Source organism: Vicugna pacos, chromosome 11 (assembly GCF_048564905.1).
Source record: "Vicugna pacos chromosome 11, VicPac4, whole genome shotgun sequence".
In the NCBI taxonomy this organism is placed as follows: domain Eukaryota; kingdom Metazoa; phylum Chordata; class Mammalia; order Artiodactyla; family Camelidae; genus Vicugna; species Vicugna pacos.
In genome coordinates this window covers 96,507,257-96,532,904 of record NC_132997.1, presented here as the reverse complement: position 1 = coordinate 96,532,904, position 25,648 = coordinate 96,507,257, and the positions used below count along the sequence as shown (strand labels likewise).

Genomic DNA, 25,648 nt, shown 5'->3' with positions numbered 1-25,648 from the left:
AGGAGTCATAACTCTTCTCCATGTGAGTTTATTTTCCAGGTCATCAATTTAACTTCTCCACACTCTACACCATCTGGCAGTCACCGTTAGGACAGCATTTTGTTCGTTGCTCCTTATTTCCATGCCTTGAAATTTTTATTTAACTTCTTTGAAGTCTTGAACTTTTTTTTCCAAGTTATCAGCAATTACCATTATTGAGCTAATTCTATTTGCCTATCTTCAAATATCTCTAGAAGTCCAAACAACGCTACTTCTAAGTCGAATTTGTACTTTCTAATGACATGAACCAAAACCAGACCAACACACCTGCTTCAAGCTAAAGACACTAGAGCTGAAATTCTCTATTCTTGATATAGTCTGTTTGCTCTTTGGAAGTTTTGTGTAATGACTAATCTTTAAAGCAAACCAAGAATAAAAGGAATCTAATTCCAAAAGCAATAAGCAGCACTGTGGCTATAAGTTAACATCCTTGTGTGTCCAGCACCTAAGACAGTATCAAGAATATGAAAATTGTGGGGTGGGGGGTTTAGCTCAGATGGTAGAGCACATGCTTAGCATGCAAGAGGCCTTGGGTTCAGTTCCCAGTACCTCTATCAAATAAATAAATAAAACTTAATTATCTCCAACCCCCTTACAAAAAAAACTAACAAGAAAAAGGAAAAAATAAATACTTATTTTAAAAAAAGAATATGAAAACAAATACATGTATGTATATACATGACTGGGACGTTGCGCTGTACATCAGAAATTGACACATTGTAACTGACTGTACTTCAATTTTTTAAAAAAGCCAAAAAATAAAATTTAATTAAGAGAGAAAGAAAAAGACGGTATCGGGGCAGGTGGAAGCTCCATCGAGCCCTGCTGGCAGGTTGAAAGGAGAGATCACTGAGGGATGAGCGAAGGAACAAGCAAGGTGGAAGCAGCACCAGGTCCAGCTCTGGACGCAGCGTTGCTCCCTTTTCCTACACAAGATGAACGTCCTTGATCACCTGAAGCCTCTCTATCATAACAATTCCACAAGGGTCTTTTTTCCCAAGGCTTCAAGGACCATCTTGCTTGTAAGTTAGAGGACTTCCTCCAGCATTTCTAGGCTCAGCTAGTCCAAGGCGTCCACAAAAGGCCCTGCTTCTCCTGAAACCCATGGACCAGCAGTTAGGTTCTTAACTAGGCGTGTGTGGTTAAGAAGGGAGACCCATACCTCACAGCCGTCCTGGATCATCCACTCAATCACACCGCAGTGGCCCCCGTCCACAGCCCAGTGCAGGGCTGTGCAGCCACCAAGGTCTCTGGTGTCCCAGGAAGCGCCATGTCTTCGGAGATACTTCACCACATCGAGGTGCCCCGCGTAGCACGCAAGCATGAGACTGCAACACACAGAAGCAGCAGTCTGGCTGTGTGGTCCCTACACTCAGGTCCGCGTTTGCCCTCCCTGGCCCAAACCTGAGACAGAAATCCTAATGTGAGTGGAAAAGTCATGAAAATTATTTATATAAAATGTATGTGGCCCATCCACTGATAGACAGATAGACAGAATGTGGTATATCCATACAGTGGAACATTATTTGGCCATAAAAAGGACATGAAGTACTGATATCTGCCACCATATGGATGAACCTATGCTAAGTAAAAGGGGCCACACGTAAAAGTCTACAGGGTATATGATTTCATTTCTAGGAAATGTCCAGAACTGACAAATCTAGAGACACAGAACTGGCAGATTAGCAGGGCTGGGAGGGAGGAAATGGGGAGGGACTGCTAACGAACACAGAGCTTCTCTCTGGGCTGATGAACACCTGGAATTAGACATTGGTGGTTGCACAACTTTGTTCATATATTTTAAAATCCTGAACTGTACATGTCATTTTTTTTAATTTTTAAAAAAATGTTATTGAAGGTACTGGGGGTTGAACCCAGGACCCCATGCAAGCTAAGCACACACACGACCACTTGAGCTGGCCCCTACCCCTGAACTGGACATTTTAAAGGAATGAATTTTGTGATATGTGAATCTCTCTCTCAGGAAAAAAAATGAATAATCACTGTCATTGAGTAAAATGTTGGATTTTAAAAACATATACCAGTCTCTGATGATATTCAAAAAAGAAAAAGAGAAGAAACACTCATTGGACATTATTACAGATAATTAAACCAATTCCTTACTCTAAATATTGGTATTTAAAGAAGATAAACATTTATGTTGCCTTTGTAGGATGAAAGGCAGTCCGTCCCCAGTTGATAAGGGAAAGTTCCTTTTGATGGAAGACTGCCAGCTAATAAATGTAGAAGGAATCATGGAAGGAGAAAACCACTCTCTGGCGAGTCCCAGTTAAATACCTGGTTCAGGCCAGGATCATGGTGGATGCTACAGTTATTGGATGAAAGGCTAGTGGATGTCCACACTGTGCTGAATCACTAACCCATCGATTATTTCCTAATTGCAGTGGGAAGCTATATATTTACCAAGGAGAGATCTAGCTCTTCCACCCCAGTGATCAAACCGGGAATCGCCAGCTACGGGGCAACCTGCATGACAGGCCTGCGGACGCAAACTGAAGCCGCAACACCAGCTCTCAGGTGTTCTTGCTAAAAATGTCAACCTGAATCCAGTCAAGCCTGTAAACCTAATTTTAACTTTACTGGGTATAAAGAGACGAATGAACAAGTTAAATGCCTCCCTCGCACCTAGGAGACAAGCAAATCGAGAGCACGAGGCATTCTGTAAGATAAGTGGTCTGGACTCCTCAAAAAGTCATTGCTATAACAAAATTTTAATTAAAAAAAATGGATAGAGGGCCAGACCAGAATGAGAGAGACAAGAGCGACAGAAAAACCAGATGCAGTGTGTGAGCCTTGACTGGTTCATGGCCGTAGCCCACGCCCCCGAGTAAAGCACGGGAGACCCTGTGAGGGACAAGTGGGGAGGCCCGCGTGGGTGGTCGGGCATCAGCAATATTAGGGGGCTAGTGGGCAAATGAATAAGCCAGCGTTTGTCATCACATTGCTCCTGTGAGACCTACTCACCTCTCAGTACTGTCAAAAGAAACAAGAAAATACTGGAATCAAATCAAAGATCGTCTGGGCACAAGCTTAGTATCACAAGTCTGGGAACGTTTTAGGGAACGCGCCACACCCACCTGTCCTTGCCACTTCCATTCCTCAGATTCACGTCTGTGCCGTTAGAAACGAGGATTTTCACAAGCCTAAACGAGACAAATTTCAGCGTTGCTGGATGTGCAGCTTTGATGAGCAGGGGCCCACGATAACCCAGTAAAAATGAACAACGCTCTATTTCAGACACGTCTTGGTACCACCTCTCCATCTTCAGAGGTGGCTGGCTTTAAAGACAGGGCATTATTAAACCAGGAAACTGCCTCTCCACACCAAATAAATGGGTTTTCACTCTTTATGTGAGCCGTTCATTGAAACACACAACTCCACCCCATGAAGCAAGCTGGACGATCGGACTAACTCATTGTCACTTCCGTGACCATTTTAGATACGTTTTCAAACAGTAGCATTTAATGGAGATACCCTCCAATGTCTCTCAAATGGCATTTTAATAGTTAAAATATCACTATTATGGAAAAATAAGCTATTAGTATTTATGCTTATCTCTGTGTGGAGGAGAGATTACAGAGTAGTTATCAGCGAAAACTGTCTGAGCAAGCCATCAGGGAAGTTTGCTTTTCAGAATTAATATCCCTCCCCTTTCTTTTTCTAAAGAAATTCAAATTCCAATGACCAGTTTTCCCAGGACGCATATACGACCTTGCAAGATATAATTAAAATGGCTACCTCTCTTCCTTACCATGTGATTATGTTTTTCTAGCCTCCTCTGCATGTTGTATGACTTTATGGTAAAAGCAGCTGAGTTTCTGTTCAGCCCCTACCTGGCACAGTTTGGGAAAGAGAACAGAAGCCAGGTTCCCCACACACAGCCCCTCCCCTCCCACCCCTGTCCAGACCGGAGCCTTTGGGAGAACGAGGGGCTCAGCCCGTCACTGGGGGATGAGGAAGGAAGAGCCCTACCTGGTGTGCCCTCTCTGTGCAGCGACCATCAGAGCGGTAAAGCCAAGCTTATTGGGAACATCCACCTTCACGTTGCTTGGGGGAAACACAGAGAAAAGGGATTAACGTGCCGGCGCGGCTCCCTGTGGATTCGCAGCTGACATCTCTTGTGGGGAACAGGTGGCTAAAACGGTTCATTTTCCCAAGAACCCCAATTCCTTCTGGACCATTAAGTTTTTGTTGTCTTAGGCTGCTGCCCTGCCTCATATTTTAAAGGATTCAAATTCACAAGAAAAGAAAATTACTGTAATTTCACTTAAAATAGGCATTTCCTTCCCCTGGAAACCATTACGAGATCTGATAAAACACACCATGAAGAGCACTGCTCCTTTAAACCAGCAGGGGACACGATGCCTTGGCAGCAGACTCTCAGCTCCACCGGACACAAGCGCAGAGTGATGGAGACCCTCATCTCTCCCCTGACTCCCAGCCCACCTCCTGGGCAGGAAGCTCTGCTGCTCGAAGAAGAAAGCCACACTCTTAAATAGCCGCTTAGAGGCTGTGGCTTTTTGCAGGAACCTTCTCTTCCCCAACTTACAGAGCCTCAATTCACAGGTGACTTGCCTTCTAAGGCGCTCAGAACTACTGATTCAAAAAATCTAGATTCCATTGCCCCTTTCTCATTTGGGAGCAGCTTCAAATCTCCCATCTGCAGCAACTGCATTCGCCATTTTTTCCTCTTGTGTATTATCAGCCTTTGAATTAGAAACAGCTGATCTAGTGATGCCTTCATTTCATCAGGAATTAGACGTGGGCATTTGGGGGCGAAATCTGCCAAAATGCATATGAGCAAGAGTCATAAGTTATTTCTGGGATGAAAATGACACCCAAACTCGTCATTTCCGGTTTCAATTTTCATTAAGTACAAAACATAACATTGGCATGGGACTTTCTTAGGCTCATCTTTATGAACTATGCGGAACTCACACCAGTCACCTGAGATCAATTTTGAGCCAATCTTGGAGCCAGTTTGAAAGCCATGGGAAATTTCAGGAAAACCAAATAAAGCTGCATGAAAGCATTTCTATGCACTTGCTTGGGCATTAAAAATAAAAAAAAAAATTTAAGGGTTTTAAAAGGCAGAGTCCTCTTACCCTCCTTGAAGTATTTGAACCAGCAAATCTTCATCATTCACATTGACAGCTCTATGAAAGTGCTCGCTACTTATGGGCTCCCCTGAAGAAATAAGACAGAAACCAGTCATCCAAAGTATAATGAAAGAAGTCTCATTCCAACTCTGTTCCTCCTGTGGCCTTGAGTGGATGCTCACGATCACGTCCAAGAAGGCACTTGGCTGTTCCAGTGAGTATCTCATACAGTACATACTTCATTCCTCCTTCTACTGAAAAAGACCTTGTTTTCACATATTAAGAGGAGAACACTGAGATTGTCCTAAAGGCTTGGGATGTTGTCAAGTTTTAAAAGTACTGCTGTGTGGATGTTATTTTGATATTTGAAAATAATCCTTTCAGATTTCCTAAGACTTAATAAATGCCTCTTACAGGCAATGAGAAGCTCCACAATTGTCATAATGTGCTGCTTTTGTTTGCCAAGGAGTCACTAAACTATTTGAACCACAAACAAAACAAAACAAAACAAAACAAAACAAAACAAAACAAAACAAAACAAAACAAAACAAAACACACAGACTGCTTTAACGTTGGAAATGCACAAGTCCAGTTCTTCCCAGGAACAGGACATCGACGCCGGCCTCGCCCCCTCCGAGCTTGTCGGGCCAGAAGGGCTCCTACCCAGAGAGGTGGGGCTTTGCGAGAAACCCCGATTATGGGAGAGAGCCTGCCAAGGGGAGGAGAGCCGGTGAAGGGGCCTGAGAAGCAGTAAAGGAACGGGAAGAGGGGTGGCCCCTTGGCAGGGGTGGGACCTTTAACTCCTTGCAGAAAAGAATGGAGCAGAAGTTTAAAAATGTGCAGGGTGAGAAGGAAGGGCCAAGTGAAAAAAGCCCGCTGGTCAAGACGTTTATTTCATGGCTTTATCTCACCTTCCATGACTTCCTGACTTTTAAAAAATAATTATGATTAAGTTGAAGTGGAATAACATAAGTGAGGCACTAAAACAGCAGCTGCCCGGCAGGGGTAAGTACCTGTTGTGATGGTAACAGTAACTGTAGGGGCAGCTGCCTCATCCGAGACAGCCCACCCCTCCCCTCTGCCCTGTGCCCAGCCCCTCCCACACTTAGTGCCCTGCCTGCCCCCATGGGCATTGAGTTTATAAGCCCTGGTTTTAGTCATCTCATTCATTCGACAAATGTTTATTAAGTAACTTACATGCCAAGTCTTGACACTAGGGGAAGTGGGGGGGTCCCAGAGAAAATGAGACCCACATGCGCTCCCCCTGCCCTTTACACGGCAGCATCAATTTCAGCTGAAATCTGAGCAGGGTTACTGTTATCACCCCCGCCCCTCCCCTCCCACCCGCACCGCACCCCAGACCGTCCCCGGGACCCACCACCACTCAACCTCCCTGTTTACAGTCTGGCCTGCACAGGGCCCCCACCATCTCTGCCAGATGGGGAGTAAAATTCTTATTCCTGCTCCTTATGGTGGCAAACCTTTCTGGTACATCCGCTCCCGGGCACGGACGCCTCTGTCCTCCCGGTTTCCTTGGAGGGTTCAGCGGGGAAAGGCACCAGCTGGGAAGCAGTGGGGCAGCAAAATGAAGGGTCCCTATCAGGGTGACCTTCTGCTGACACCCTTCCTTCTGTTCTGGTAAGAATAAATTTAAGCCAAGTTAAAGCTGTTTTGCAATCACAATTTTGTCTGCTGGAGCCTGCCAACCTCCTAAAGACGTCTTTAGCTACATTGTACTTCCTTTTCATCATTCCACACATAGTTTTAGACCAAAAGCCTCAAATAAAAGTATCATGATAAACGACCAGAGGGCAAGGCTCACGGCCGTCCCCAGCCTTCCGAGGGAGGTCACGTCTAGCCCTGTGTTTCCCTGAGGGGCTGCGGGAGGGGGTGGCGTTTTGCCCCCCAACCCACTCACCCAGAGGGCATTTGGTAAAGTCTGGTGACATTTTTGGTTGTCACAACTTAAGGGTTGGTGCTACTGGCATCTGGAGGCCAGAGATGCCACTGAACATCCACAGACATGGGATGAGCCTCACATCCCTAATTATCCAGCCCTGGACGCCAGTAGCAGGGAGAATCCCTGAGAATCCCTGCACTGGCACCGTGCAGACTTAAAATGACCTACAAGGTGACCTGCCCGTACTTTACTGGACTAAACTAAAACCATACAAACTAAACCCATGGCAAGTTTCCCTTCCCCCCTACTTCTCAGAAAAGAGGGGGAGGACAGTGTGGTGGGAAAGGCTCTGTTATCCCACCAAACGGCCCCACTGCTGTGACTCTCAGACTTCAACTGCCACTAAAATTACCCACACAAGGAATTTGCATAGAATCACCTAGAACATATGCTAACTGAAAAATGGCACTAGCCACGTGCCTCTACAAGGACTGGATCGCCTTGGCACTGGCCGGCTACCTCTGCTTGGATTAAATCACGAGCCGCTGTAGCCGCTGACCTCCAACACGCCCTGCAAGGAGTTTGGGGGGAGGTCAGGAAGGAGGCGCTCTGTGCTCTGGGAAAACTGGCAGAAAAGGTCTTCACAGAGAGATTTTCAGGAAATTTTATGACCCCAATTCTTGAATCTCCTCATGCAGAAAAGCACTAAAATCATTAACAGTGACATCTGCTCCTCATGACTAGCAGCAGCCTCTGCCCAGGTGTGTGCTTGACTGCACGTCCCCACTTCGCTGAGATCGTATCTAATACTGAGATCGCCCCTGCCTCTTTGGAGCAGTTCCTCAGAGCTCTCTGGGATGCTGTCTCCCGGGCTATAGTCCTCACTTTGCCGCAAATAAACCTTAACCCACAACTCTCATGCTGTGTGGTTTTATTTCAGTCGACAATAGGAAGCTCCTCCTATTTCTACTGAATTTTAAAGTGTGGCACTCTAACCAGATCCTGTTCACTAAGCTGCACCCAGGACTTCACATGCTGCTTCCTGATTCTCCTTCGGTCCACAGAATGGGGCGGAAAGGCTGAGTGACGTGCCCAAGGTCACCCGGGTGGGAGGGGGCGACATGGGAGCTCAGAGCCAGGTCTTTCCTGAGGCCGCCCTCCTTCCCTCCTCTGGGCTGGTCACACACGTTGAGGCAGTGGAGCAGTTCACTCTAGGCTTCCATCCTTATGAAATTTGGAATACAAGCAGACATCTGAAATAAACCAACACGGACCCCAAATCCTGCCTCGTGTGAAGCGAAAGAGGCCAAAAGCCTAGAGAGCTTTGGGAAAGTGCTCGCTTCCTGGGGTTTAAAAGGGAAACTCTAGACGCACACCCAGCGCCCAGCACGTCGCCCTGACCACCTCCATCCTCCTCACCATCTCACCTGCGCGCCACAGCCCTCCCTCCCGGTGGGGGCCCTTCCCAGGGCTTCCCACCCAGGAAGCTCGTCAGCGCACAAACATCAGAAAATGTTTTTGTGCTTAGAAGCTTGAGGACCGTGTGTAGCAAAGACCGGGGTGTTTTGATATTGGAACATCACTTAAATAAACGTATCGCCTCTTCCAGCTTCTGCGAGAGGTCGTCAGTGCTCTCATGACTTACTCTGAGAACAAAGGGACTTCTCACAGAAGAGAAAGGAAAACAGCATAATTGTTCGTCCTCCCCAGCTTGCTGAGTTTCGGCAAAAGGAAGCAGTAACTATCATGGCAGTAACTCCTTAACCCTCTCAGACCCGTGCCAAGGCACAGAGGGTTAGCACCAGCCCAGACAGGGATCAACCAAGGCACAAAAGTGCCCCAGTTTACAGGCATTTGACAGGGAAGCAGAAGAGATGAAAAGGCTCTTGTTTGCAAGGCAGGGCAGTCCCGTCTACTCCCACCACAGGCAGGAGTCAGAAAACAGAGAGGAAATTCCAGGGTGAGCAGGACGTTCCAGTCCTCCCGCCCCCGAATCTGTCAAGACGTTATGGGCCTGGCCCAAGGGGTTGCCATCAGCGAGCGCAAAGGGATATAAAAAAGGGCAGACTTCGCCTTTGTGGGTTTGGTTTCTAGTGCTTATGCCGAGCATCGCAATTACAGATGTTGAACTGATCCTGCCCGTGGTGAGGACATCCGTGAGCGCCCGCCCTGCGCGGCTGCGTGGCACTCATGGGGCTGGACCACACAGGGGCTTGCCTGACCCAGGAGGGGGAGGGAGCGGGGCAGAGAGGTCTTTGGGAAGCCATCCCTCATGCTCTGTAAGAGGGTCATTTAGCTGAAGATGTGCCGACAGATATTAAAATGCGGTGCTAACACCTTTCTTGGTGGAATTTAAGTCTCTATTAAAAGCAGTGAATAAATGATGAGCTCATTGGAGAAAATATTTGCCAATTAACAAGCCGCAGCTGTTTTTCTTTCTTTTTAAGGGCCCAACTGATTAAAACTGCATGCCTCATTTAAGCAAGAGTCTCGTGTACTTTACCTGAGGAGGAAAAAAAAAGGTTAAGCATCCTTTCTTTAAACAAAGTACATGCTTTTGTGATTCATTAAAACACTTTCAAACCACATGCAAATGATCAGCCCACAGAAGCATTTTCACTTGTCGTATATAATGTGCACATTTTTAATTCTTTGTTTAGCATGATCTGCCTCCTTAAGGGAGGCTGCTTTGGATATTAGAATAACAACAGCCTATGGGAGCTGCAGCCTGGCAGGCGGAAGGTGCCTGCTCCTTACCACCCAGCAGAGGGGCACCCGGCTGCCAGCACATGTGCAGTGGCCTGACAGGGAAAAGTGCAGGAGGGTCAGCGCCAGGAGCCACGTCTCCGCCACACCCTCATCCCTGCAGGAGGTCTTATCTAATTACCCTGGAAGCCATGGGCTGCAGTGACAAATGCCTTGGACCACTGAACCAGTTACCCACAGCTGCCTCTCGGAAGCCAGCTCCGCAAGGAGAGGGCACAGCTGGCGGACAGGCACAACCCGTGTCAGCTGATAGAGTGCTATGATGGCTTCTGCCTTCCTGCAAGAGCTCCAAATGGTGCACTGACTCCCTGTAAACTCCGGCCAGGAGGCCCAGGAGCCCCTGCCCTGGCAGTGATGCGGTAGTAAGAAGGATGCCAGCGGCCACTGGAGGGCCCCCGTGGTTGGTCCTGCACCCAGTGTGCCCTCGCCTGGCAGGTTCAGTGGACTCTCCCAGCCAGTGGGAACTAGACCCATTTCCCAAGAGACAAGAGAGCAAGCTGAGATCGGTGCTCCCCGCATCCCCAGTTCTGCCTCAGGACTTCTCTTTCAGCATCCGCCCACCTGTTTATTAAGGCCCTTCTGCAAACTAGACCTGACGGACCTGTCACCTGGGCCCTGCAGGGAGACAAAGAAGATAAACGAACACCTAAAACAAGAGGCGAGAAGTGGTACTGGAGGTGGTAAGACACTGCTGAGTGCCTGGCAGACAAGGGGACCCACACCAGGGACACCCCTGAGCAGAGCTCTGCCTGGGAGGGGAGCAGGCTGGGCAGGCCCGGGAGTGAAGGGGGCTCGGAGGGCACCCGAGTGCAGGGGCAGGCCACTGGGAAGGGGCCTGGGGGGGGCCAGGGAGGGCGGGAGGGAGCTGAAAGGCGGCGTGGGGGGCCTCCTGCCCCATGGTCCCCCCCAAATCTCCTGTCACATGATGGGCCTCCTCTGCCAACTTTCTCTCCTCCCTGCGCTGCTCCTTCCCTCAGCACACAAAGTGCTAAGGCCCCCATCTGCTGCTCCGTCTTCTTCCTTTTCGCCTAAAAACTCCAGGAGCTCAGCACCTTCCACAGAAAAGCAAACGCCTTCGCCCTGGCCAGAGTCAGGGCCAAGCCCTCTTTCCTGCCCAGCATCTCCCTAACGGACCGTCTCACTTCAGAAGTCCCCTCCGAAACTCTGCTTCCTCCCGGCTAGCTGAACACCGTCCGGGTAGCACACAGCTCGCCAGCCTCCGCTCTAACCCCATTCTCAACCCCCTAGTGCCTTGTTTGCCACCAAAGATGTCATGAACCAACTCAAAATTTGAATATTCAGCCACACAAAAACGTCCTTGAATAAATGCCTAAAGGACACAATTGAAAGTCGAAGAAAAAAATATATATATATACACACACACATATATATACAAGCTAAATAGTACATTGAATAAAATGTTTGAATAACTTTTCACAAGATTCCCTTGGTGCAACCAAAAAAAAAAATCCGTGTTTTCAGTGGGTTGACCATGAGAAGCATTTCTGGCCATTTTAATCTTCACAACATTCCAGGTCAAAGGTGGCACTGCATTCACACACACCTTTAAAATGTTTTAAAATGCCGATCGCAGAGATCATGTGCACCCTTAACACGTGCCCTGGGCGAACGAAGTGGCCGCGCGCCCACCCTGCGTGGGGCTCTCTCCCGCTGTCCTGTGGTCAGAAGCAGCCCTGCTCATTCTTCCTCGCCCACAGCATCTCCAGTACTCAGATTGTTGTGTCAAGTCATAGCACACACACTGAAGTTTCCCACAAGGGGACAAAACGCTGAGTGGACCCCTCACTGGAGGTCGCCTGAGTGGGCAGCCTGTTTCTCCTCGTGGGAACACGAGCTCGGCCCACACCCCTCTGGCCTGTTTTCGAAGAAAGGTGACTCCAGGCTTTTTTCTGAATGTACGTCCCTGGGGCAGGGCTGGCCCCAAACCAGCTCTCCCGTTTGTTAAAGCATAAACAGACTTCCCTTATGCTGCGGCCAGGCCCAGCCCGTGAACAATGTTATCACCGTGTCAGAAATGGAACCGGTTCTGCTTCCGGTGAGGCCGAGCAAAGGGCAGACCACCTTCCCCTTCCCACTGCTTGTGGTCTCTAGAGCAGCGAGTCTGCCCCAGTACCTCCAAAGAAAAAATAACAAAATAAAAACAAAAAAGAATTCTAAAAGGGGGAGGGTATAGGTCAGTGGTAGAGCGTGTGCTTAGCATGCACGAGGTCCTGGGCTCAATCCCCGGCCCCTCCATTAAAAAATAAAAATAAGCCTAATTACTTCCTCCCCACCAAAAAAACATTTTAAATGGGTTCCGAGTGACTGTATACTCACTGGTCGTAGACACGGCGACCACTGGGCTGTACTCAAACTCTCCGGAGGGGCTGGTGACCTTCAGTCGAAACCGATACGGCGTCCGGGGCTCCAGACCTTCCACAACGTGCTTGGTCGCGTATCCCCTAGACGGAGGGGACACAGGTGCTGAGGGCGGCGGGGCAGTGAGTCAGGGCTGCCCGAGTCGCTGGAAGAGCCGATGAAGGCGATTTTAAACGCTAGCTACTTCCAGTTCAGATCTGGCCTTGGTGGTGGCCGGTCCCTCCCAGCAGGCTGAGCACAAAGGCCAAGTGAGGCCCCCACCCCGCCCGCTATTCCACAGCCACCCACCCCCCACCAGTGCTGACACCCAGCTGTCCCTCAATTGTGTACTTAGGGGAAATGATCACGTTAACCCATGATATTTGTTCGTCCTCAAAGTTTCACATCTGAAAGCTAAGCCAGGCAGGCCACAGCACACACATGCTTTCTGAGCGGGGGTCTTTGCACGGGCGAGGCTGTCCAGTCGGCGGCGGTGCAGCTACCGCAGGCAAAGCCCTCCTGCGGGGAGAGGTTGTGAAACAGAGGGGGCAGGTGCTCGGAGCCCCCAAGCAGCCCCGAGTGGCGGGGGGGTGGGAGGGGCTCGGGCAGCGCATGAGGGGCCACCCGCACATCACGCCGCATGGTCAGGTTCATCCAGGGGAATGCCTAGGGGAGGAGGTGCTGCGCGCACAGAACGGAGCTGATCGGAGGCTGCGAGGGAAATCCAGAGGCCAGGAGCACGCCGACCGTCTGGGGCCTGCGGTCAGCACCGGGAGCCGCGGGCACACGGTGAGCTCCCAGCCGCGGAGACGCCAGGACCCAGCGGAGGGGCCGAGGCCCCGGCCCTCTGCTCCTGAGGCAGGGCCCAGGGGCCTGGCTCTGACTGGCCCAATTTCCGGGACACCAGGTCTCCACAAGTCCACGGAGTTGTATGTATCTCCCAGTATCGCCCCAAACCTCAGCTCGTCTTTGCCGCCAGGAGCTTTTACCAGCATCTAAGTAAATTCCATGTACTTCTTTTCAAAGCCTTTATCTAAACCTTTCTTTCCTCACACCCAGACTGGGTCTGCGAGGGTGCACGAGGACGTGCCAGTTCCAGCTCTTTCTCCTCTCCTGCTCTCACACCCGGCCCAGGTCGTGCTCTCCTCCCTCCAGAGCACTCCATAGCTCCCTGGACTCCATATGCACCATTGTTTTCTCCATTTTCTGTCTCTAGTTTGTCTTTCCTTCTCAGAGGCCCGTACGGAGGTCCGGACCACACTTCAGGATTCACAATTAATTTTTCAAAACTGTTCAGGTGCTACCGAAATACTCATACATCAATCCCATTCCATGCAACCCAGCAAACCTGTCTAGTGCCCATCACTTGTGAGACAGTGGGCCGGGGTGGGACGTGGCCCTGGACCGGCTCGAGGATGAGAATCTGTCAAATTCTGCTGATGGGTGCAAGAGGACACGCAGTCCAGGGCAGTGAGGAGTGGCGCTGGGGCAGGCTGGAGTGACAGTGCTAGAGCGGGCACGCGGCTGCCAAAGGCTCACGTGGAAGCCCAGCTTTCAGTCTGGGCCAGGGCGGGTGGTCTGACACCTCACCCATCAGTTAAACGGCCTCCCCTCCTCCCCACCCACCGGCCCCACCGGCCCCCCCGCCCCGGGAGCAGCAGCCTCTCCTCACAGATGCAGGCACAGCGCCAAGGGCACAGCCAGAGCACCATCCCAGCACTTGCTCCAGAGGGAGGGGACCCTCTGGAATAGTTTAAGGAGACCCAGGAAGCTCCCTAAGTTCTACCTCCCAAACCCATCCATCAGGTGAGTCACTCCTCTGCCGTGGTGGTGGCGGGGGGAGCCGAAGCCTCTCCTCTAGTGACGAGGCCTCTGATGCAAAGTGAGACGTGGGCAGAGCGACTTCCAGGACAGACAGGCAGACAGGCCGGGGAGGACGGCCCCAGGCAGTGTGAGAAAGGAACGTGGGATAGAGGACACAGAATCCCAGGGGACTGAAGCGTGTGGGAGCGAAGGACAAGGGCCAGAAGGACCCAGCAGGGGTCAGACTGGTCTAGATGTGCTCTCCCCGGGGGACCTCGGCTCAGAGACCTGGAGAACCAAGTTTGAAAACTAGAAAAGAATCACAAAGACCCTCTGCCCTTTCTGTTTCTCTCCCTTCATTGTTTATCCAAAATACAACATTTTAAGCTGAAATGAAATCCTGAATACTCAGAGTCCCTTTTTCCATCACAAGTTCAGGCACCAAAATCTAAGTGACCTCTGGGGCAGAGCTCGCCTAGAGGCGAGAAAGAGACAAGGGTGTTCAGGCCCTTCTGACCCTTGTCTGTGCCCCCCCCCCGCCCTTGGCGAGGCGGTGCAGCCCTCCTAACTGATACAATCTTTACTTGAAGCACATTTGTCTTCACCAAAGAAGTCACGCCAGTCAAGGTGGCCTTCAACCATCCCTTCCGTCTGGCAGGTGAGTCCCTTAAATATTCCTCTCCCCTTAAATAGGATGGGATGAGGCAAAGGGATGCTGCACAGTTCTGGGTCCCAGGACTTAAGACACTGTCACCTTCTGCTCTTGCCCCCTTGGGAACCAGCCACTCTGAGCAAGCGTGTGATTATTTTACACTTTAAACAAAACCACTAAGTTTGGGGTGGCTTGTTACACAGCAATAGAGAACCGATACATCATGTATCAACAAAGGAGAAACTATAATAAAGACAAGGAAGAAATGATACCAACAGCATTAGGACAAACATCTGAATTAAGCAGCCAAAAAAGACAAACATTGAAAACTGATATAAATATATTTACCATAAAAGAAAAAGCTCTAAAACCAAGAATAAATATTCAGAAAAACTGTATGGTCTAAAAAAAAATAACAACAACAAACTAAAATATACGAGCTTGGCACAAAGTACGCTTACGAGTAGGTGGGTTTTACCGTTACATGAGCACAGGTCTGTACCTGAAGATACCGGAATCACAGAAACTGAGCCCTCAGTTTGCAGCATCTGAAAAGATCTTTAGGCGCTCACTGAGAATAGAATGCCCAATTGGGTGCTGAGTGTCAAAGACTCAACACAGTTTTAGACCAAAATAAAAACCAAAGGTGCCCCCCCATTAAAATACAATATTGCTAAATATCAGAAGATCACCATGAAGCTAACAGCACGTTCCTAACCCCTGGAAAGAGAAAAGACAGAATTGTCTAGAAAACAGATGCCACTGGGCACACTGATGGGAGGCTGGAGGTTCTCACGACATCAGTAGAGACGGCCCCACGGGGAGGACCAGAGACACAGCTGCCCACGGCGTCCTGCACGGTGACAACAGCACAGACATGGGGTGACACGGACTGCAGCACAGACGCTGGGGTGTCCGACAGAAGCAGTTCTTCCAGCCTCACACGGTCCAGGCACAATAGCTTAAAAGATGAAACAAGCTTAGAGCTTTTCCACAGCGGAGAAAACACGTCAGAGTATAAAGTGTACCCTTATTTCTGTTGTCAGTCAAAGCGAGTATCTGATGCAGGTGCTGAGCAGACAGTAAGTGCTGGGCTGCCCCCGACGCCGCCGCCAGACTTCCCTTCTCTCCTCTCGCTATGCCCCCACTCCCAGCGCTCCTATCCTGTCCCCTGCTGGTGACTCTGAAATTCGCTTCTCCAGCCCAGACTCTCCCCTGGCCCTTTCCTCCCCAAGTGCCTCCTTGACGCCCCTACTTGGATGACTGAGAGTCCCAAAACGGGCTTCTGCTCCACCGCTAGACTTGGTTGCTCGAGTTGGCCAAAACCCTCAGTGCCCCGCGGGAGACTGGCCGCCAGGGACCCGATACCCCAGCGCTGCTGAACTCAGACCTGGCCCTGGGACTTGCTTTGAGCAACAGAGTATAAACAGAAGTGAAGTGTACCATTCTGGGTGGAAGCTTCAAGAAACAGGGTGCCATGCTCTCTCCACCCACTGTCTTCCTCATCCTGAGGGAGGGATTTTTGTCTGTTCGTCCAGCACCGTACCCCCAGCACCCACAACAGTGACTGGCACATAGGAGATGCTAACTGAATGAATGACATGCGTCGCATGGGCACCGGTTATCACAGGAGTTTCGAAGGGTAGACAACAGAGTTGTGAAGGGAGCTTCTCCGTCAAGGTAGAATCTGACTTGGGTGAAAGAAAGGATGGAGAAGGGGGAGACTTAAACAGGGAAAACAGCTGGGCCACACGTGCGGGAAAAGTCAGGGCTCAGTCCGAGGGCGGTAAGCGGATCGTGTTGAAAGGTTCACGCTCAGAAATCAGAGGCAGCAAGAAAGGCAGGTTGTGGGCAAGCTGTGAAGAACACCCCATGTCACTCTAAGGACTGTGACCTTCACCTTTAAGCAGCGGACACTCATTGAAGGCAATCTGACAAAAGGAAGATTACAAAGAAAATTAACCTAGCAAGATAGAAGGGAGGGTGGAGGGCGAGGCAAGAGGGACACGGCCAATCCGTTCAGTCGGCCAGTGAGCGGGACAGCTGGAGGACCTGGGGATGCAGCGGCGAATTGTCAGAACGTGGATCCTACTCACATCCTCGCCGGGGAAACGCCACAGCCTAACGAGGGAAAGCAGAGAAGGGATTTGCAAAGGGAAAACTCGCAAAACTAGCTGCGGTGAGGAGAGCCCACGTCAGAGACGACACCGCTGATTCCAGACTGGCTGGTGGTGAAGGTGGACCGGCACTGACAAGCCGAAAAGAGGTTCTTAAATCCACAGCCCCAGGGTCAGATCGTCTGCAGAATGGCTTTTTTAAAGAAAGGCATCTGCTGGTTTTAACCAAACCAAGGGAAAGTGGTGCAGCAGAGAAAGGAGGTCAGGACTAGCACAGTCTAATCCTGCCACCCAGTGGTCAGGGCTGGTGCTAGCTCTCCGAGCATCTCACAGCCGCACCGCCAGCCGGGGGTCTGGAGGCCTGGCTGCTGGGATGCCGGGCAGCCACCCGGGTGAACTCCCGGGCCAGACAGCACCCAGGTCTCTGGAGGAAACACAGCACACGCACCAGTGGGTGTGGCTGTCCACCTGGTCGCCCAGCGAAGGGGAGATGCAGACAGAAGCAAAGGAGCGCCCGGGACAGCCCCCTGACACATACGTGGCCCAGCACGGCTGGTGGTACGAAGGAAATGGGGAAAGAAGCTATATCTTTTTCTCACTTGGTAGAAATACTTCTTACATCATAATTCATGCTTTTTGATGGAAACTACCTACCAGAGAATAACACATGACAAGACATGATTAAAACACCATTTCAAGTAGGCAGGCCAGGAATTATTCTCATATGGCAATGACATTCCAGACAAATGCATATTTTCTCCAGGTACAAAGAACAGTTCATCAAATCTCGGGGATCTTGTCGCTCAGGTAACAGCTGACGCCTTCGTAGGCACCCTCACATCAGCACCCATATATCACAATGCCAGCTTGGGACGGGACCAGCGAAGCGCTGGCACGGCTCTGTACCCTGACCGCATCACTCCTGACATGCCAGCGGTGATGCCACACTGGTCTTCCACAATGTCACCACTGGGGACATGGCAAAAGGTACGTGCAATCTCTCTGTATTATTTTTTACAGCCAGATATGAATTATCTCAAATTCAAAAGATAATAAATTATCTTAAGTTTAAAAGATAATTGCAATTACCTCAAAATTAAAAGCTTAATTTAAAACCATATCAGCATCTCGTTTTTGGTATTCCTGAAACCCAAAGTCATTTTGCAAGCAGTTACAGCTGTCAAAGGCAGAAATAAGGGTTGAAATGATGACTAAGAAGAAAAATGGCTTCTTGACTATTCCTGTTGCATTCATGTATTCATCCACGCAGCAGATATTTTGAGGGCCGCCAAACGTGTCGACATTGTCTAGGAGGGAGCTGGAGATCGGGCATGGAGCAGGCAGGAAGCTTATCTGCCTCTCGTGGACTTAAGGCAGTGGTGGGGAGACAGAAAATGAGCAGGCAAATGGTAAAATGACTCCAGCAGAGCTAACTGTCACGAAGCAAATGAAACAGGGTCATGACAGAGGGGACAGCTGGGTGGAAGGATGGCCACTTCAAGTGGCCTTCAGAGGAGGGGCCGATATTTGATCTGGTATTTGTGTGGTGTGAAGGAACCAGCTTTATAAAGACAGAAGAAAACACATTCAAGGGAAAGGCAAAAAGAAAGTCCCTGATGGAGGCCAAGAGAGAGGTGGTCGGTTGGTTGGAAAGAGTTAACAAGGGAACAGTGGTGTGATGTGAGGTCGAGGAGTTGTCACATCTGTAGTTTGGTGCAGCCGTCATGGAAAACAGTATGGAGATTTCTCAAAAGACTGAAAATAGACTTACTATATGATCCAGCAATCCCACTCCTGGGGCATATATCCAGAGGGAACTCTAGGTCAAAAAGATCATGCACCCCAGTGTTCATAGCAGCACTATTTACAATAGCCAAGACATGGAAGCAACCTAAATGCCCATTGACAGATGACCGGATAAAGAAGTTCTGGTATATTTATATAATGGAATACTACTAGGCCATTAAAAATAATAAAACAATGCCATTTGCAGCAACATAGATGGACCTGGAGAACGTCATTCTAAGTGAAGTAAGCAGACATAGAAAGAAAAATAGCGTATGTTATCACTTATATGTGGAATCTGGAAAAAAAAAAGGACAAACAAATTTATTTATAAAACAGAAACAGACTCATGGACATAGAAAACAAACTTACAGTTACTAGAGGGGAAGGGGGGGTTAGGGATAAACTGGGAGTTTGAGATTTGCAGATACTAACTACTATATATATAAAATAGATAAACAAGTTTATACTGTATAGCACAGGAAAGTATATTCAATATCTTGTAGTAACTTGTGGTGGAAAAGAATATGCAAATATATGTATGTTCCTCTGTGACTGAAGTATTGTGCTATACACCAGAAATTGACACAACATTGTCAACTAATACGTCAATAAAAATACATATTAAAAAAGGAAGTTGTCACATCTGTGAACAGAACAGCCTGATGGAAACCCCAACTGATATCACCCAACTCTCTGTTGCATCTGTATCTGCATCTTGCATTTTATTAAATATACCATTAGTATATTTCAGAAGCCTGAGAAGCTCTCAAATGTATAGGAGGTTTGATTTCAACGTTACTGCTAACTCTTATTTTCCAAAAATCATTTTTCATAAAAAGTATGCATGCAAATGATGCTGACTCATTCTTTTCTTTAATTTCAAAATGAGTCCTCTCAGAGACAATAGAAACCATTCCAGCTAATCAAGAAATCAAAGTGTTAAGCAATGCAACATTGCACCTACGTATAAATGATACCGTAAGTGTGCATTTTGGGGTCTTCCTCTTCAATGGAAAACCTGAACCACCGCTCCTGAGGTCCTTGCCGCTTAGCTTTCTGCTCCAGATCCCAATACAATTCAATGCTGTGATGAGTCACTTTGCCCACAACAGGTGGATGAGGTTTTGAGGATGGTGTGATTTCTATTTAAAAAAAAAAAAAGGAGAGAGAGAGACAGTATTTCAGGGTTCCATCTTCATAAGGCAAAGAGATCAGCTGAGGGCATGACAGCTGCTCACAGATCAAACTGTGTTTTCCTCCACATCAGGCATCCACGTAAGGATTCCTCCCTGTTGCTGGAAGAACACTGAAAAAGCTTAAGTGATGGAAACCCCAGCTGATGCAGTGAGCTACCACATTCTTCAACGAGCAGACTGTACCTTTCCTGTCAACGTCACACTTCATTCATGGACCCTCCCAAAAGGCTGGTTAACTTATCAAACTCATTAGGTTATTCTCTGAGCTGATGAAACTCAGTTTTCTGCTATATTCTTCAGTGAACTGACTGGTAAACAAAGCCAACAAATGATAGAATTTGTCTAAATATTTGTAACACAGATGACAAAGGATTGGTGTCTGTTCTACGTAAACAGCTCTTACAGATCAACCAAGGGAAAAACCCAGAGGCTAATAATAACAAATCAGGCAAGAGGTGAGGAGTGCACCAAACAGCAAAAATAAACAGCCACCGTGATGTCCAAAAAGACGTTCGTATTCCCGAGTGGCTGCAGAAATTGATCACAGTGGACACAACATTGTAAAATGATTATAAATCAATAAAAAATGTTAAAAAAAAAAAGAGAGAAATTGATCACAATGGGGTATAACTTTATATCCAGTCAGATACTTAAAAAAAAGGTATCATAACTGTTAGAAATAACAATGCAGGGAGAGGATGCGCATGCACTGGTGGTGGGGACATACGAATTCCTGCCTTTTTAGACAGCAGTATGGCGGTATCTATTAAAATTAAAAATGCGTACACCCTTCCTGTCCAGCCATCCCACTCTTGGCAGTCTGTCCCGCAGAAATCTAAGCACACAGGGACATACACATGAGGATGGTGACTGCTACAGTTCTTAGCCATTTACAGCAAAAAGGAGATGACCGATTAATAAGAGAATGGTCAAATAAATAACATGTCCATATCATGGAATATTATGCAACCTTTAAAAATGAATTAGTTCTATGCTAGATGCCTTGAAAGGATCTCAGGATGGTATTGTTGAGGGAAAAATCAAGATGCAGAGAAAAAGGCTACTGCTGTGAAAGATGACGGGCTCGCACCGCATACACTGAGCTGGTCTGCATCCAGTGGTTCTGTTTCATCTTAGATTCATCTCCCCTGCTAGGATTTTAAGTTCTTTGAGGGCTCGGTCCAGGTCTTAGGCTTCTTTTAAACCTCTCCATGCCCCTCGAGGTTTTTCAGGCCTCAAAAATGTCACTGATTTACCACATTCGTTATCCAGTGAGAAAGGGTCCTGTGCTTCCCTCGAGTGAATATCTCAGGCGGCTGACCCGCTGCTCCCGCAGACCCCGGGGCCCCCTGCAGGGCAGCCCTACCCCACCCCACCTCCCAGGAAGACAGGGCTGCCCTCATCTTGCCTACTCCAGGCCAGGAGGAATGGCCACCACCAATTCCCTTTACACTCAGATTCCAGAGATACACTAGGGGGCAGCCTGCCAGCTCATTCTTCTCAACTTTATTTTCTTTATATTTATTGAAAGCGTGGCTTAATGGGATTGGAGAAACCTAAGTTTGAGTGCATGCTCTGAAACCGAGTGGAAAAAACTCACCTCACAGTGCTTCGTGATGAGTAAAAAAGGTATACGAGGTATCTAAGTTACAGTCCATTGCTCTCCTACACACCAGCTAAGAGGAAGTAGTTCTAAATGCAACTCAAATCCCAAAGGAGTGAGTTGAAAGCACGCACTGTGTTACTATACTGCTTACATAAATTTCTAGCACACACAATGCTACATATTACTTGTGAACGGGCAGATATGTAGCAAAAGTTGAAAACACTGACGGGAAGAGCGCCCGCCGCCGGGACAGAGTTCTCCGGAAGAAGTCTGGCAAGGGAGGAGATACGGTTGGGGCGGGGAGGGTGACTCGCTGATGTATTTGCAGGGTTTCATTTCTTCAAGAATTTAAGACCCGTACAGCAAACTGTTAACCTTTGAAACCTATGTGGTACATTGGGCTGTATTATGATTTTCAAGAATTTCGGTACGTTTGAAATACGATTTTAAGAAATAACTGTAAAAACAAATGCTATATACATCGCTCTTATGGAGCTGTCGGCTTTCTTAGAGAAATCTAGTTCAGTGTTCTAAATACTAATTCACACACGTGGGGAAAGGAGCTAATGAGCACACACCATGTGTCAGGCACGGCTTTTCAACGTGTCACCTCACGTAATCCCAGCAGCTCTGGCTGGCGAATATCATGGTGACTCACATCCTTACATGATGACACTGTTGCTAAGCAACTCGTTTCTGTCTCCAGAGCCCCCTCAAACCACTCCAGGACGAGGCCTGGGAGACGGCGATGAATTACCCCCAATGTAAGTGGAAGCCGAGTAAAATCTCTCCCAAAGAAACCTAGCCTAGAATTCCACTGGCAGTCAAGACAGGCATGAAATTCCAAATGAATGCCAGGTCTCAAGAGGGACACACGAAAAGGTTCATCACAAATTTATATGAGGACTAAGAAGAGAATATTCCTGGTCATGCAGGAGTTTCTCATGCCCTGCTCCTTACTCACCATGGATGCAGGCAAGTGACGAGAGACTTCTGTCCGTTAGCTTGGCGCCAGCCACAGAGGGTCCACTCTGCCACCAGACCTGGCAACGTGCCCACCTGTACCTGCCGGCTCAGGGCAGAGTTGGAGCCCTCCCTGCTAGTCATCACCCTGTCCAGATCTGGTACACTGGAAAACGGTGGTGTCTGGAAAGTTGATTTATTGTTACTTTTATTTTTTTTTTAAGTGATCCAAGTTTCACCGCCCCACAGCCTCTCTGAGGTTCAGCGCTCATAATGAAAACTTATGGAAGGCATGGCCATGGTAGCAGCTGCCTGGCTGATACCGAGACAGCGCTTGGCACCACACTTCACTTCCCAGGACCCGAAGGTGAGTGCAGGGACCAGCAATGATGTTCTACGTCTTCCTTACTTTGAAACGCAACTCGTCAAGGTGCAAATCTCCAGCGAGGCAAGAGCCGCTTTTGGCAGAAAACAAATAGAGCCAGACAGGACCCAGATGGTCAGCCCATGATTGGATGTCCTCAGCAGGTAAGAGTGATGGTTTTTTAGGCGTCCAAACGCTAATGAGGCGGATGAGATCAAAGTTGTTTTGTTTCGAGTCTCAGCTGACCTACAGCCATGTGACATGTGTTTTAATCCTTACAACATTGTACCCTGTACTGCAGTGTGTGTTTTCTCTTTGGTAATAATTCTGGTATTTTTTACAGGACAGAAATAGACTCATGGACAGAGAATACAGACTTGTGGTTACCGGCGGGGGGGGGGTAGAGGGTGGGAAGGGATAGACTGGGATTTCAAAATTTTAGAATAGATAAACAAGATTACACTGTATAGCACAGGGAAATATACACAAAATGTTATGATAAATCACAGAGAAAAAAATGTGACAATGAGTGTGTATATGTCCATGAATGAGTGAAAAATTGTGCTGAACACTGGAATTTGACACAACACTGTAAAATGATTATGGATCAATAAAAAATGTAAAAAAAATAAAAAAATAAAAAATAAAATAAAATAAAATAATTCTGGTATTTTTGTCGTGATCTGCTATTACACATATTTGAGGATGTTAATATTAGGATGGATCCTAAAATATGTATACAAACAGGTCACTAGCCAAAGAGCAAACACTGCTGTGCCAAGGGATCAGAGACCAGGTCAGCTCTGAGTCTCCGGGAGAGCGGACAGAAATAAAAAGCCACAGTCCGGCTCCTGGGAGGAGGGCAGCAAGACTGTAGCACCAGTTACGAGCCGCTTAACTTTGTGCCAGTGCCGTCGTGGATGCTTTATTTATTCATTTCATTTTCACTGTAACTCTACAAAGTGGAAGGATTTTTAATATCTCTGTTATAAAAAAAACTCAGACACAGAGAGGTTAAGTAACATGCCTAAGGTCACACAGTAGCGACTGGCAGGACCAGGATCAAAACACAAGGATCTGGCACAAGAGTCCTGACTTTAACCTTGGATATCATAGGAATAGAGATGGAATGTGTAGATGTGGGATGAAAAATCAGCTATTGGTTAGATCTCCAGATTTCCTCAAGCCACTCATTTTAAATCAGGTTTAAACTGTGAACCAGCTTGAACCCCAAGGAAATTTTTAAGTGAGCCAAAGAACTTAACAAGAAAAAGGGAGACAATGAAAGCCAAGCAGTTATTGGAATGATGAAGGGTGGGGATGTCACAGGCATGAGCAGGGAGCACTGGGGCCAGGGAGTCTGCTCATCTTCAGGACCTCAGTCCATAAAAAGGAAGATGGTCTTGGAAGACAACAGGAGGCCAAGAGACTGAGAGGTTTGGGGACATTCGCCTCGACACTGTCAAGCGGGTAGGAAGACCAGCAGGTGCCTCTTACTGCTCCACATGGAATGTAGAGGAGGAAAGGTTATGGAGTGTGGGTCAAACAACGAGTGATAACGCAGAGATGAATCTGAGAAGACTGCCGGTACCAGGGCAGGGACCGTTCATCACGTCGGGAAAGTACGCTACTTTGCGTTTACTACCAATACATGAACAAGTTCCTCCGTTTTTAAATACCGTCATCCCCACGCTTCACGGTGAAGCTAGACCCGCAGGGGGAGGTAAGTGTATCTTACTCGTCTGACGACAGCCCTGACTCCCTCCACCCTGGGGCTCACCTACCAGCTGAATGACGAGGAATAACACAGCTTTCCTAAAGTGACTGAAGTCAACATTTTGGAAAACTCAAAAGCTCACCTTTTTGTTATTTATTTGTTTAGCCAGGGTGTTTATGTCCACACTTGTATTTATCTTATATAAACAGAAACACTATTTGGGAGTTGTTTCCATAACTTTCATAAAGTATATATACAACACACCCACAAACACATATTCATAGACACATTTTATTTATTTACTTTTTTGGCTAAAACCGCAGACGTTTATTTCTCACAGTTCTGGAGGTGGGAAGTCCAAGGTCAAAGTGCCAGCAGAGTAGGTTTCTTCTTTTTTTTTTTTTTTTTTTTCATAAATACAATCTAGATGCTACTTCTTACACAGAAGTTTTCAAACTCTGTTTTTTCCTGATTATAAGTATCAGATCTTTTAAAAGATGCTTTTGCTTATTTGCTTTAAGTCTAATAAACAGAATCCCACTTTAGCCAATCACATAACCTTATGTCACTAGCTCAGGCTTAAACTTTATTTTAACTTTTCTAAAGCTATCAACAAAAAGGAAAAAAAGGAGCCTTCCTTTCAATTTTGCATGTTTCCTTTAAACACTTGGTAGGCTCTTTCCATCATGGCAAATTTTTCTTATCTTAAAAGTTCTCCGACAGAGAACAGATTGGTGGCTGCCAGAAGCAGGCAGTGGTGGGGAGAGGGCAGTGCAAAATAGGTGAAGGGGGTCAAAAGGTACAAACTGCCAATAAAATAAAGAAGTTGCAGGGACACAATGCACTGCATGGTGATTACAGTTAATACTGTATTGCATATCTGAAAGTCGCTCAGAGTGTAGATCTTAAAAGTCCTCATCACAAGAAAGTAGAAAAATACTTAAGTATGTATGATGACGGACATTAACTAGACTAATTGTGGTGATCATTCTGCAAGGTACGCAAATGTCGAATCATTATGTGGTACACAAGAAACATAGTGTTAGATGTCAATTATACCTCAATAAAATAAAATAAATAAATATAGATACGTACCAAAAAAAAAAAAAAGCTTTCCAAAAAGAAAAACAGCAACAAAACTACAAGGTTGATCTCAAAAGGATGATTATATGAGAATTTATGTATGTGCTGCGTACTATAAAATCTTTTCTTAAGAAACTTCTTATGCAAATCTGACAAATAAAACAATGTTATGCCCT

The 25,648-nt window shown here is 47.5% G+C and overlaps 1 protein-coding gene across 2 annotated transcripts in view; it reads right to left on the bottom strand.

Annotated features, from left to right (window-relative positions):
- Positions 1-25,648, bottom strand: part of FANK1 (fibronectin type III and ankyrin repeat domains 1) — a 91,929-nt gene that overhangs the window by 4,648 nt on the left and 61,633 nt on the right. For both annotated transcript variants that reach the window (XM_072972094.1, XM_072972095.1), the window contains exons 2-7: positions 19,508-19,685; positions 12,163-12,287; positions 5,166-5,247; positions 4,033-4,107; positions 3,138-3,203; positions 1,202-1,367 (exon numbers count right to left, since the gene is read on the bottom strand). In XM_072972094.1, the coding sequence (XP_072828195.1) occupies positions 1,202-1,367; positions 3,138-3,203; positions 4,033-4,107; positions 5,166-5,247; positions 12,163-12,287; positions 19,508-19,685 (692 nt within the window). The remainder of the gene's footprint in view (positions 1-1,201; positions 1,368-3,137; positions 3,204-4,032; positions 4,108-5,165; positions 5,248-12,162; positions 12,288-19,507; positions 19,686-25,648) is intronic.